Source organism: Mercenaria mercenaria, chromosome 18 (genome assembly GCF_021730395.1).
Source record: "Mercenaria mercenaria strain notata chromosome 18, MADL_Memer_1, whole genome shotgun sequence".
Taxonomy (NCBI): domain Eukaryota; kingdom Metazoa; phylum Mollusca; class Bivalvia; order Venerida; family Veneridae; genus Mercenaria; species Mercenaria mercenaria.
In genome coordinates, this window is record NC_069378.1 from 13,485,004 (window position 1) to 13,500,178 (window position 15,175).

At 33.9% G+C, this 15,175-nt stretch overlaps 1 protein-coding gene across 4 annotated transcripts in view; it reads right to left on the reverse strand.

Moving 5' to 3' along the window:
- Window positions 1–15,175, reverse strand: part of LOC123537969 (fibropellin-1-like) — a 36,825-nt gene that overhangs the window by 15,873 nt on the left and 5,777 nt on the right. Inside the window, exons 3-13 of one of the 4 annotated variants that reach the window (XM_053530588.1) lie at window positions 13,033–13,071; window positions 12,536–12,640; window positions 12,086–12,217; window positions 11,213–11,326; window positions 8,502–8,618; window positions 5,333–5,446; window positions 4,763–4,879; window positions 4,230–4,343; window positions 2,089–2,202; window positions 973–1,089; window positions 518–687 (exon numbers count right to left, since the gene is read on the reverse strand). In XM_053530588.1, coding sequence (XP_053386563.1) covers window positions 518–687; window positions 973–1,089; window positions 2,089–2,202; window positions 4,230–4,343; window positions 4,763–4,879; window positions 5,333–5,446; window positions 8,502–8,618; window positions 11,213–11,326; window positions 12,086–12,217; window positions 12,536–12,640; window positions 13,033–13,071 — 1,253 coding nt within the window. Of the gene's footprint in view, window positions 1–517; window positions 688–972; window positions 1,090–2,088; window positions 2,206–4,229; window positions 4,344–4,762; window positions 4,880–5,332; window positions 5,447–8,501; window positions 8,619–11,212; window positions 11,327–12,085; window positions 12,218–12,535; window positions 12,641–13,032; window positions 13,072–15,175 lie in introns of all 4 variants that reach the window. The other 3 variants (XM_053530587.1, XM_053530590.1, XM_053530589.1) reach the window with 3 other exon arrangements.

Consider the following 15,175-nt stretch of genomic DNA (forward strand, 5'->3'; position numbering starts at 1 on the left):
TTTTGACTTTCATAAAAGTTCAATCACTTGCCCCTCATCGATGCGGGTTCGAGCTTCACTCGGGGCTTTGAATTCTTCATCTGAGGAAGCCATCCAGCTGGCTTACTAAAGGTCGGTGGTTCTACCCAGGTGCCTGTTCATGATAAAATAATGCACGGAGGGGCACCTGGTGTCTTCCTCCACCAATTAAAAAAAATTGAAAGTTGCCATATGACCTATAATTGTGTCGGTGCGACGTTAAATCCGACAAAATAAATAAATAAATCCATAGAGGTCTATGGTCAGCCTCTTGCGTCTCAATGTGTAAGTATACTTACTTTGTCTGTTTACAATCTGTTCACCATTGCAAAATTCGCCAATGCAAAATGTATTAAGAAGTTGCGATGGAACTAATACCGGCAAATGCTAACAGTACATCAAAAGTAAAGAAAAAAATGCAAAGATACAAAAATTTATGCAAATATTAAGTTAGAAAGAATTAAAGCATTTCATTAAAAATAATCTACACAGCTTATACCTTAGAACCTTTGATCCAATGACTTGATTCATCAACATCGCAACACTGCATGAGTAGGGCTTCGTTAGAAGCAAAGGATGTACTACAAGCGGCAGCTTTTGCATTGTTAACAGATGAAGCTTTTACAACAGACTCCAGAGAACAAAGGTGACCGCACTGTTTCGGTATACCTTTCGAGTATAATTATAACAGACCTAAATTACCATTTTGGAAATAAATTTGAACAAATCAGTTTAATAATAATGTAAGTAAAGTTAACGCTTTCCCTCACTGAACCTTTCATAGATATGTCAATTTTCTGTAACGCAGCAGATTTCAATGTAAAAACAATGCAATTGACAATTTAGTAGTAAATTTATAAAAATACGATTACGGCTAAATTACTCTGTATTGCGTTCCTCATTCGTTCGAACTAAGGTAAACAGTTCGACAAAAAAAACCTGGTAATTTATTACCTATTTCGCAATGTAGACCCGACCATCCCGACAAACAGTTGCATGTGTACTGGCCATTTTGGACATTTGTACACATCGCGCCATTTTGACATGGGTTTCTTGTTGCACAAACATCCTCTGTGACGAAAATAGAATTAACTGTTTTGCAATGAAATACTTCACTTTTAACCTTTGCACAAATATCATTTTGACACATTCTCTGAAGAACTGAAATTTGCCACTTGATTTACATATATGTATATAGTTTGACATCTCTTATTATGATTATATATTATAAACAGCAGTGCAGTATATTAAAACGATACAAAAAAGAGATTGTTTAGATAGTACTTAAACACATATAAAAAAATCTAAGAGTAAAATTGGAAACATGAAAAAAATGTTTAGAACACTCGTTTTGAGTAACGAACAGTAACGGAAAGTGAAAGCCGGTCTACGCTAACAAGGGGTTCAATCGAACGAACGAAATTACAAATTCAAAGTAGAGAGGTGTAGACGATAAACTTATCATTGAGTAGTTTGTACAGCAGAACACAATATTACATTATGAATAGTAAGCGCATGGTTTGTTTTTAGACCAGTAGAGGTAATTTACCTCTGGTTTGTAGTTGAATATAATGAACAAAACGACAATTTGGATATATTATAAACAGCAACAACTAGTGCACTTCCCGGTAATGTTGTATCAAGTCGGCCAATACTGTATTAAAATCGCCGAGAAAATAGACAGAGTGAAAGGTCCAGAAAAGTGAAAGTTGAAATATGAAAATACAGCTAGCATTGAAAAAAAGGAAAAATCACAATTGGATATTTGTATACTTGGTCCGTTCATTATATAAACACATTATTTCTTGTATGCAGTCCCTGTTTAGGAAGTTGCTCCGACTCTCTGAGTGTGGGAAGTCCATAGTAGGCAGAACAATGAACACTCATTAATTTTGTACAACTTCATGTTTAAGTGAGCCAATTATATCAGTTATGAAATAATATTAAAATAAATTGATTACATTTATGAAAACCGTTCACTTGTCAATGAATAAAAAAAGATGTTTGAACTAAAAGTGCATGTATGCTTATCCACAAAGTTCAACCAGATATAAAAAAACAACAATTTACCTGTATCGCAGTGATGACCTGACCATCCCAACAAACAGTTGCATGTGTACTGGCCATTTTGATCAGTGGTACACGCTGCGCCATTTTGGCATGGGTTTTTGGTTCCACAAACATCTGCTGCGAAATAAAGCAAACTCGAATAGAACAAAGAAATGTTATTTAGCATCCGTTATGACCGCCAGTATAAGGTAAGAATTAAACTGGCCCGATTATCCCGAAGAACCAGAACAAAGTAACATTACTACGTCAAAGTTTGATTTCTGGTACAACCTGAAACTTCATGATTCCAATTTTTAAGATTTGAGAAATATGGATTATTTTCCACGGAGGGTACAAACCCATAACTTGAGCAATAAAATTACTCTGAGGTGCCTATTTCTAAGGCCAGCAAACACACTAGGTTGAAATATCTTTTGTCAAAAAAAGCAACAGAGATTGAAAAACGTTCTACAAACTTTATATAATCATCCTTACTCTGGCAACCCTGTTGAAATAATACTATATTTGAATGGTTTTCCAAGTAATCTATACTAAAGGTTAAACAGTATATTTTTGTTAGCATTTTAGCCTTCCAATACGCTTTGTAGCTGAATAATACGGATAATGAAAAGGTGAAATTTGAAAGAATACTTTAAATCCAATGATTTCTCCGAAATAGCATTATTTTCTTTAAAAAGAAGACCACGAAACAGTGTCAGATTGTAGAGCTCTGTAAATGGTACAGAAACAGAATATATTTGGTCTATATTGACACTCTATCCTTTGAAAAATAATCGCCGCAAAAAACCGTTTTGTATTATGTAAAGGTGACAAAATACTGCAAGGTTTTGCATATTTAATCGGCGGGTCTTTCCGATGACAGGACCAATAATTATATGACGTTATTCGAACAAAAATTCAAGATGGAAGCTCTGCGCGCAATAACAAAGAACTCCGAGCATTTCAATATAAATGGCTTGTCAAAAGAATACGAGAATAGATCCAAGCACAAAATTTTCCAAAAGAGCTGGAACACTGACGATATATCAGTGTTTATAATAAAAATACTCAGTCTAAAAGTCAACTGCCATGGTGGCTTAGAGAGCTAAGGCGCTGGTTCAGAAATATCTTTTTGTCAGACCATCGAGTTCGCTTCCTACTAAGGACGATCATTTTTCTTTTTTGTTTCTTTGAATGATATTTTATTTGTTCTTGAGATTATATCGTGGAAAGAATATGAAAATAATGTAAAATTAAAAATAAATAAGTTGAAAACAATGTCTACAACTGAGAGCAAATTCGCAGCCCTGATAAAAACAGAGTTTTCTAAACCAGCGCCTAAGCTCTTTAGACCACTGCCGCAGTTGACTTCTAGAATGGGTATTTTTATCATAACCACTAAATGATATCGTCTGTATACTTGTTTACAAGATTGGAACGAGCACAAAATATTTGCTCTGTCCGGTAAATCAAACGCTTATGCGGCATGTTGTTAACTTTCATGATGCAAGAATAGTAAATAGGCATTGAACAGTAATAACATCTTTAATACGATTAGTTGTTTCGTGAAAACACACCAAATTCGCAATAAACTTACTGAAAAAAATTTCCTTAGTTTACTAGTGTTTACTACGTCATCAATATTTGGTACGCACTTCTCATCTGCATTGATTAACGTTTCAATCGATTCATACTTATCGGATTAATTGCGAAATGAACTACAGAACTTGACCGACAAAATTACAAATTGCGCAAGTGATTTATTGTTGATATGCCAACCATATTCCGTTCTTGTAAATGAAATCAAGTAATCAAATTTTTAATGTTTATGATATATTTCTATTGTACATTTTACGTGTTTCCTGTATGTGGTATAACATCTGCCTGTCGGTCACTCCGTTTTCTCCTTCAGTACACGAGGCGTCTTCAACACTGCGGCATGTTATCACCAAACAATGTTAACATTGACTTTTTCACAGTTTTCGGCTCACAACAAAATCATATTCAACGTTTTATGGAGACTCTAAAAATTGTTGTCATAATTGTATCGGTTTAATAAGGATATCATCTGCAATAACTCAGAGACTACATAGTACAGTGTACCGGCCGCTCTATAGGCAATAATTTTGACCACATAGGAAATGCTTTAAAATCAATCTTACGTTTATCACAAACTGCTCCGGTGTACCCAGGTGTACAGTGACACGTGTACATGGTTTGATTGCCGTAACATGATGCCCCATTTTTGCATGGATAACTATCACACTGATTCATTACTGCAAAATAAATATTAATGCTTAAATATACTATCATAATAATTTCATATTTTTTTAATCATTCAACATGTGATAAAAACCAAAGGATATGTCCTTGACTTAGATGTAATATCCACACATATTCCAAAGTAAACGGCAAAAATACCAGTGGAGAGTGTAAATTGCACTGTTACCCAAACATGACCTTAAGTTGCATGACTACGTAAATAAAATCCCTGCCAGTTGAATCCCCAACACAAGCATTGACAACAGAAGGCATATTAGGTAAAATTTTAAGATGCTCTTGTAAATTTATGTTAAAAACCAAAGCCGCATGAAGATAAGCCTACGATGGAACACTCTTAAGGGCCCAGCAAAATAGGCCAGGATTTTAGAAAGCCCTTCACTTATTCGCTAAATTCCGGTAATAATATTATTACCTTGTCCACATTGTGTACCGGTCCATCCAGCCGGACATGTACAGTTGAAAAAACCAGGAAAATTTGTACATGTTGCCCCGTTTTGACAAAAGTGATATAACGCACATTCATCGATATCTGAATAAGATCAAAATTTGGATATGTATGCAATGTATGAAATTTATTTTCAATTTTGAAAACACAAACAAGAAAGGTGTTATGTATTTAATTTAAGTAACATGGTTTTATTTTAGCCAGGGACATTGAGTATTTTTCAAAGCAAACTAAAGACTTATCGAGTAAACATCGCTCTATAAATGGCGTGATATATCTGGTATAATGAACCGTCGAAATCTGCCAACATGATTGGATAAACAGTATGTTTAGAGTGATTCCTCTTTCTCTCATAATTCCATACTGAATTGTAACTTACATAGGAAAAATGTGAAACTTAGTCATATCAAGGGATATCCCGGTTGTATCATTTCTCACAAATCTGAAACACGAAATACTGTCAAAAGTGACTGATAACCTGTATAAATCAAATAAGGAATGCTTGTGAATAACAAATAATTAGATAACGATTCTAACCTATATCACACATGGATCCAGACCAACCAGATAAGCAGCTACAAGTGAACGATCCTGGGGTATTTGTACAGTGGGAACTATGTTTGCACGGGTTGTTAATGCATTCGTTAATATCTACAAATATATGATCAAAGGTATAATTACTCTACCGGTTTCGTTGCTTTTGCAGATCTTCAGGAGTGATAATAAGGTAATTATATATACTATTGAATTCGATCTCTCAAACCCGCTTTCCGGCCATCTCGAATGAGTTTCCAAGTCTCGTCTCGGAGGCACGTTCATGAAATATCAGTTTATGTAAAACTAAGGTTATCTTGAAGTTAAACGCTCGGAACGTGTTTGGACAGTATTTTGCATGAGACAATAGTGTTCTCTCTTCACAAAATCGCTTTTAATAGATCAATTATTTTGTAGTGGACAAATAAAATCTGAGAAGATTTAGATTAAAGGGATAACTTAGAGGTTAGAAACATGTCAACTTCAACATTCAGATGCATGTAGTAATCGGCAGATCTCGTTGTGTTTCAATATCTAATATAACAGCTTCTTTTATATAAGAGAATATAACTACAGATAGCGACTTTATTAATAATGTCTTTCGGATTTTTTATTAATAATTCAAATATATGTAATTGTATATTGTATATAAATTCTAGAGCAATATTTGTCATATTAGATGTCAGTCAATTTGACTTATAAAATGTCTAAATGTTCTGTTTTAGTTAAGAAATAAATCACACCAGTGCAAAATATAGGTCATTAAAAGCTTCTGTTCTAATTTTGTGGTAGTGGAAGACCTGTAGTGTTGTACTTCTGAGTATCATTTTAGGCCCCAAAAGGCACTTGGTTAGAACCATCGACTTTCCGTAAGTCATCTGGTTGACTTATTTACATGTAACATTACCAGCAGTACTTTTATCGAAGTCAATGGCCTTACCAATTTTGTGTGTTTTCCACTAGTTTCGGTATTACAATGAAACGGGTTTACATTGGCATGTACTTTAATTATTCAAATAATACATCTCGATAAAGAGGCCTCCGTGACCGAGTGGAGAAGGTCGCCCGTTTCAAATCACTTGCTTTTCACCGATGTGGGTTCGAGCCTCACTTGGGCGTAGAATTCTTCATGTGAGGAAACAATCCAGCTGGCTTACGGAAGGTCGGTTGTTACTATTATACCAGATTTATATAGCACCCTTTTCATGATAAACACATTGAAAGGCGCTTTACATATAGCAAACGCCGCCACACAGGGCGCGAAATTCACAGAGCACGGAGTACAGACACATAGCAATCTGACCAGAGGGACAGACTGCGATAAAGCCCCAAGAGCAGACAGAGAACAGAGAGAGATACGGGCTTGTGCGGCTAACTTCGCCTAGCTCTTTGCGAATAAACAGTCTGGTTCTTTAACGTCCCGGTTTATAGCACTGATACACGCAAAGCCTTTATTCCTTGGAAGAACCAGTACAGGCCACTAGTTAGGTGGGAGATGCTGAAGAGCATCTCAGAAATTTCCAGTGCCTGGACCGGGATTCGAACCCCTGACCTCTGGATTGACAGTCAAGCGTGTTACCACTAGACCACCGGCACACTTGTTATACCCAGGTGCCCGCCCGTAATCAAATACTGCATTGGGGCACATGGGGTCTTCTTTCACCATTAAAAGCTAGAAAGTTGCAATATGACCTTTAATTGTGTCGGTGCTACAAACCAAACAAGAACAAATAAACACAAATTTAATAGTACTTTTCTGACATCACATACCGTGAAAATTTGTTTATAACTTTGAACTTGAGAAAACATTTTCTTTTTCAAGTTTAAGTACGTTTCTGATAAATAAGGTAAATTTACAGGTTCGTTGCCACATTAAACCGCATTAAACCCAAGCAGGACATTTCTTATCATTTAAGTTAATGCAAAGACGGTTTAATCTAAGACAGGTTATATTCAAAGCAGAGCCATCAATACAAACTCTAATTCTACAATTTCCTTTGGAAGCATACAATGCAAGAAAGTAAAAATAAACTGCAGACTTTCTTTGAATAAGTTTATTGATAAGAGGTTAATAAATGAACAATAAGTTACGTCTCATAGCACCAGCTTAATACTTTATCATTATACAATTCCGTTACTTGACAAAAAAGGACAGAGATTATTTTTTGAATTTCCCGTTTTCGATAATTAGTTTTTCTTTCTATAAACAAGACTCTTTTGGATTTTAGTTGCACAATGACAGAGGTAATGGCAATAAATGTGATTTAACCTTGTGGTTCCCTGGTCATGCTCTTGACGATTAGGCTATAAAAAGTGAATGTTAAATTATAATCAGTCGTGGATAAGACTTCAAGGTAATATTTTAATTCAGTAATAGTGATTAAACCTTGCACTAGGGTATTTTATGTCTAGATGATTTATTCTGCTTCTATTCAATCAGAATAATTGATCTTAAGTATATATCAGCCTAAGTCGCAATTGGGTCCTGTCCAACCAGAGGAGCTATTGCAGATGTATGTTCCAGGAGTATTAGTACAATATGACACATGTTCGCATTGATTATTTACACACTCGTCAACATCTTTAAAGGAAGACCAGGGCGATCAAGAAGGTTTTTAGAGTAAACAGACATTGCTTCATGAAAATGTTCGATAGAGTTCCAGTTTTGCATATTTGTGGCTTTCAATAAATGTTAAATGCTACTCGCCACCGGTTTTGGTGATTTTAAAACATTTTAATTCCCATCAAGTTTGGCGTACGTTTTTATGTAGAATGTATTAATGATACTAAAATGGGTGAAACTAAACAAGTGCGATATTGATACAATTGCAAGAAAAATGTAAATTTTATTACCCTCTGCGAAACCCGTTTGATTATTATAAAATATTTACAAAATCCCATGTTAATAAATTTGTATAACTAATCAGTTTCAGATTACTTACTTTATGGATTTTTGAGCGAATTGTTTCCACCAAAATATGAGGGCTAGTCCCTTTGATATCTATTGTCTTCCAAATATTTATATATTAACGCGTGTTTACGTACTCAGTAATGATGATAATGATTGTATACGTTGCGTTTTATCTTGTAGTTTAACTAAATCTAAATGAGTTCATGCGAAGTCAGGTTTCATATAAACAAAAGCAATTGATTTCTTTTTTGAGAATGTTACCTAAATCACACTGGGGTCCCGTCCATCCAGATAAGCATTTACAAGAGTACGAACCTACAGTGTTTGTACAAGAGGACGCGTGTTTACATATCGAGCCCATTGTGCATTCGTCTATGTCTAGAATATACAAAAATTGTTTCACAGATAAAAGTCTGTGAATAACAATAAAGATAAAACACCAACATATTTTGTAATTGTTGTAAGTGAAAACATATGGTTTACCTGATAAAACTAATATATTTGGATATTTGGTGAGGTGCAGTATTTACTTCGTATATAGAATGATTATAAATGATTCACTCAAATATTCAACGTGTTTCATCGATCTGCTCAACAGTCAAGTTTCTTTCAATGATTAGTACATAAATAGCACAATTCGACTAGAACCAACTCGACTTTGGCAATCGACATATATACATCTATACAAAGCTATTGGTCATGAAAATATGAAACAAACGTGAAATATGTCCAGACAATATGAGCATATCAATACATTTTACAAGTCTAGCATTACCTCAAATAGCATGTAATACACTACACATATCTAGTTACATAAGAAACACGAGCATAGTCATAAGGATAAATAATATTTTCTTCAGAAAAATACAGCTCACATATGTTAAAGATTTTTTTCTTATGTTTTATGCCGCTCTTATGTACTTTGCATCTTTGTATTGCAAAACTCTATTTTATTTTGAACTTACAAAACAGTCAAACCTGTCTATAAAGACAACCCTTGGGAGAGACAATAATTGGTCTTTACTGGGAAGTGATCCTTATTTACAGGTTACAGTACACTGCAAATGTTTAAGTGAGAAACAAAACATGTGGTCTTTAGAGCCAGGTGGTCTCTGTTCAGAGGGGGTTTTTATCACAGGTTTGACCGTACGATTAAATATGCCAATATTAGGCCAAATATTAACAAGAAATATCTTTAAAAATGATAGTCTGCGAATTGTAATAAGGAAAGAAGTTTATGAATTTTTCATCTAACATCCATCTTTCATCTAACATTTTTCAAATTGCAAAACTAAACACCGCACTTTAACAATTTAAATGGTTCTCTTTTAATTTTTTCGCAAAGGTTTCGTAGGGTTGCAATTTTGTTTCGTTTATCCTTAGACGAATAATTACAACAGTAGTTTGTTGAAGATTCATGAAGCGGTTCATGAGAAGAGGTCATTAAACGTATTTATATTTTTAGCTAAATTGGTCCCTATCCTCATTTGTAACAAAATAGCAGGAGACCTTACAATATTGTTACACATCGAGTTTGATAAAAATCCATTACATTTTAGTGGTTAATGCGAAGAAAGGCATATCTACTTTTAGCTATAGTGGTCCCTAGTAGGGCCCAAGTTCCTATATAAATAAATTTGGAAGAGGACCTTATAATGATGCTCCAGACCAAGTATGACAAAGATCCACCAAGCTGTTTATGAGACGCTGTATAAAAGCATTTCTAGTTTTAGCTCTAGCAGCCCCTAAAAGGGGTGAAATGTCCCAGCTGAACAAAGTTGGCTGCGGGCCTAATAAAGATGCTACAAATCAAGTTTGATTAGAATACATGAGAATTGCGAACGACAAGAAGAAAGAATACATGAGAAAAAATCGATTAAAGGATTTTTTTATTTATTATTTTTATTTATTTCTAAAATAGGTTAACTGACCCCGCTTTAACAAATAGCATATTCGCTATTCATGCATCTTTGGACAATGACGTCACACCTATAAAAAAGTGAAGGTCAAGCAAAACATACAAGTAAAGTTTGACCGTAGTCATATCACATAGATAAACTGTATGCAGCGTACCTTCGTATCAGTGTGATGAGATTCAGTCATTATATAGCATATATATAATAAAACAGATTTCAACTGAGTTCAGTATTTGCATACCATACTAAAGAAAAATATTCATGTATAATAAATCAGTTAAATAATATATAACAAATATATCAAAGCAAACAAGTACTCATTTTAATATGCAATCTGAATAAGTCACAAAAGCAAGAAACATTTTCATATACAGACGACAATTGTAACAAGGAAAATCTTTAAATGTGCACTTCTCTACATAAAATACTCTTATCACACCCTTATTCATGTGATACGCAGACCGTACTCAGCTCTTTCTTTAATTTGATATATGTTGGTATTTAAACAGGTTTTTATCATATTTATTAAACTAACTTATCATTTTGAGATATATCAATATTCTTGCTAAATATACTGAGCCAAAGTTAGCTTTAAAACTGTGAACAGCGTCGTTTACGATAAACGCTTTGTCTACATTTCACTCAGCGTAGCACATTCAACCGAGTGAAAGAAATTGACACTCTCGTCCAATCAGGCAGAGTGTTACATAAATCTTCCACTTTGATAAATTATCTATAATGCGTTATCAAGTAGTTTGATTCGCAAACTGAAGTCACGTGGCATAGGTAACGAAAACGAATTTAGACGGCGTCGCCACAAAAAAACTTTTATTCGTATAATGCATGTAATCTGGAGCAGATACAAATGATAATCAGTCTCAACATGTCCATTATAAAAAAAATTGCAAATTCTATTATTCCTGTCAATACCATTAAACCGCACTGTAACAACGGCTACGTTATCCCCTGGAATACAGAATCTAGTACGCTATATCAAACATAACTAATTCATAACAAATTTGAAAACAAAAACAAAATCTGAATAAAGACATTGACCTGTCTCGCAGTTTGGTCCAGTCCATCCAGAGGAGCAGTTGTAGGTGAATGATCCGGGAGAATTGATACAAGAGGATAAATGTTGCCACGAGTTGCTAGCACATTCGTCAACATCTGCAAAATGACGTTTCAATCGAGAGGATTTAAGATCTTAATGTATATTGACAATTTTTCTCAATTAATGTTGAAATTCTATAAACTTAGATTAAAACAAATTGCTGATTTATATTGGAAAAGTAATTGGTTGGAGGAATATAGAGGTATAAGGTACCAAAATGTATATAAAGCTGTCGATTATAAGTTATAATTAATTATAATTTAGGTCATGGAGAGGTTTATATACACATATATTATGTATATAATTTTCCTTTTTCATGGACCTTTACATTATTATGGAAACAGATATATAATATGATCAATCGCACGAGTAAAAAGTCAGCAGAAGAAGTGCAATTACGTCTGGCATAGACAAAAAGAAGAAAAAAAGAGGTTATAGCTACATTTAATAAATACGGGTATGTTGTTTAACCGTTATCACACTGTGATCCAGTCCAACAACTTTTACACCGACAATCAAAACTTCCAACAGTGTTAATGCATGTCGCTCTGTTTTTACATTTTTACACATACAAGTTTGCACATCAGCACGAGACAAGAAAATGCTTTATTTAGTAAATAGCAATTTTTCGTTAGTGCCTGTATCAAAAATTTACTGAAATTCTGCATATTTCATTACCACTTTAGGCTCTATGCACTTCTTTCGAGTTCTATTTTGATATTCACCAAATATCTTTGTTGTCCATGCTTATTGAATTCATCTTTGTGTTGTTTTTTTTTTAAGTAAACATGTAAGCAATATGAAAACACATGTACCTGTGTCACAATTTGTTCCTGTCCATCCCGCTGGACATTCGCACGTATATCCACTATCGTAAAAAATGCTGTGATGGTTGTTTGTACACACCGCATTATGGTGACATGGATTACTTGCACAGTGATCAGCCACTGGTATAGTACAAACTCAAGGTAATGTATGTAATAGTTTTCACAAAGTACGTATACAGCATATATGTACATGAACTAAATCTAAATATAAAAATCGTCATCTCGTCATCGCAGTCGACAAGGAAACACAAAAGCAGCATTTTAAAATAAATTGTAGACAGGCAAGACATGAATGCCTTACACCTGACAGTAACTAAGGCGTGTTAAATGTGTCATTCAGTGTGTGTTCGCCATACACCTGGTGAATAGATAAAAATATGCAATTTTCAATAGAAAGGTTATATATGTTACATTATTAATAAGCTTTAACTTAGTTACCTTCACAGAACCTTCCTTTCCATTCACGAGGGCACGAACATGTGAAAAAAGGATAAGTTATTTCACAAGTTCCGCCATTTCTGCATGGATGGTGTGAACAGATGTCTGTAATATCAGTAATCCAGTTTAAGGTACAGTTTTCTGAAGTTTGATGACTGCAGTTATTGCTTACTGTGCGATTTAGTTGCGCACAATATATTGTGAGGAAATCCTTTAATTGGAAAACTTAAAGGCAATGATATACGGTAATAATATTTTTACTTTTATTTGTTTCATATTAATAATCGTACTTGTTTTTAGCGTCCTTTTAGTGACTCTTTATGTATCAATGTTGTTTGGTAAGACTTCGAAATAATTGCTTATGAGCTGATATGAGTCTTACTAATTTCAGTGCTAATGCATGATAACAAACTAGCAACAAAAAGTACAAAAAAAGGAAGGAAACCATTCAACATTTCATAAACGTTTAATATGCACCCAATAACCATAGGATTTACCTGGATAATGTTGTTGTATCAAGTACCGACTGAACTTACCTAAAATAATTTGAAACATTTATACATATTAAGAAATGCAGGAACAACTCTATGTTCATGTTTGCAACAGTACAACAAAAAGAAAAAAAATCATAACTGAACCATTTTTTGCTCGATTTAGAGAGAAATAAGTCAGTCCTACATTCAACTGCCCAGTATTCAGTTAAATATCTTCATAGAAAAACCAGACTTTGTAGAATTTAGAAAAGAAACTGAATTAAGTTTAGTTTATTTATAATTTATTTTAGGTCGATTGTGAAGGAGGTTCTGCAGTTATACCAATCACTCTTGACACCTCATTCCTGATGGGGTACATCGCCATTAGGGTATAAGAGAAGAGGCCAGTTTCCTTTTTAACGCTGAGCGCCAAGCAAGGGAGCTACTGGTACCATTTTTCACGTCTTTGGTACGACGCGGCCGGGGATCGAACCCGCGACGCTCTACCACTAGGCCATCGAGACGAATAACTGAATTTCGTTCGGCATGAACCGAAAATAATTTAAAATTTACATTTTGTATTATATATTCCTTATTATCACATCTAAATGGTTTACTATTTACTAAAATTCCAATAATACTCTTTTTAGGAGAAACATATACACACGTTCTTATATCTTAAGTGAACACCTAAATAGTTTATGGAAACAAATATAACTAAAAAATACACAACGCTTTGAAAGACTCGAGTATTAGAAGTATATAGAGTTTTGATTAAAGATTTAATTGCTGCATGCCAATACAATGTAATTATTCACTATTCTAATATGACTAACAATGCTTTAATCATCACAACGATATTATATTGACGTCACGTCAACGTGATATTTAGCGCCATGTACGCATCAAGAAATAATGCTTTCAATTTTTTAAAAATATTTTACATAATAACGTGTTTTAAACAAAACGTCACATTGCACAGTGCACAAATGTGTTGATTAATTTACACACATACTGAGTTAGTTATTCGTTTTGCTGAATAATTCGCAATAATTTTCACCCAAACTGAACTGTGCCGCAAGACGTATTACCATTTTCGGCCCAGGCGTGTATAAACAAAGACCTACCATTGGCGCCATGCTTGCGCGAAGAAACAGTTCCATCTTATATGATATAAATTTTACAATAAAGAACACATTAGAATCGAAATAATTTATTGCAAAACAGTGCTTTATCACAATTTATACACTCGGGCGGTTATACGCCGTCTAAAATGATTTCACTCGGGCTGCGCCCTCATGAAATTATTACGCCCGACGTATAACTACCCTTCGTGTATAAATAGTGATAAAGCACTGTTTTGCTATAGATTATTTCTTAATTAAATTGTGCCGTTTTGAGCAAAACAAATATTTCAACAATATATAATTTTGCATTTATGTATGCATGTTGATATGATTACTTTCTTGTAATATAAAACAATACTTATTTTGAAATGCAGCTGTTTATTTTACGGAGTTAACGTTTTCTCATTCTAAAGTTGTTATCATATATGCTTATAAAATCTTGGTAGAACATACACCTAAATGCTCTGTTGTGTACAGTAATGATAAATGATAAAAAATACCATCCTGAAACGTGGATTGATTATCACCTGAAAACGTTTCTGTACCCACACGCACAACACAAACATTATATAGTTCTATGTAATTCATTTCTGTAAATGCTCATGGTGTCACCTATAGCATATTTACACCATCGGAACTTAACGTTCCATAATCAGGACATTTTGATTTTACATATAACTTTATTTGTATTTACAAATCCATAAGTTGCTAATCAGTTTAGATTGAGAGAGGCGCACAGAAGTATCCATAAATTTTCATATTAATCGATCTATTTATATTTGAGAGCAAGTATTTAAATCTTAAATCTCTTTCATCTCTTACTGTCAATTCTTCAGTTTTAAGCTTATGCATATTTTCCCAACATTATTGCATTTTACTACTTCCAAAGGTTGAACAGTACAGGATTCTATATAAATAAAAAGTAATACATTAAAAGAACATACTTTCTAAGAAATTTGGCAATGTCAGAAACAAAGCCACGCTGTCCTTTATCTGGGCTGTAAACTTGTTAATATGACAACGGAGATTTTTAAACAATT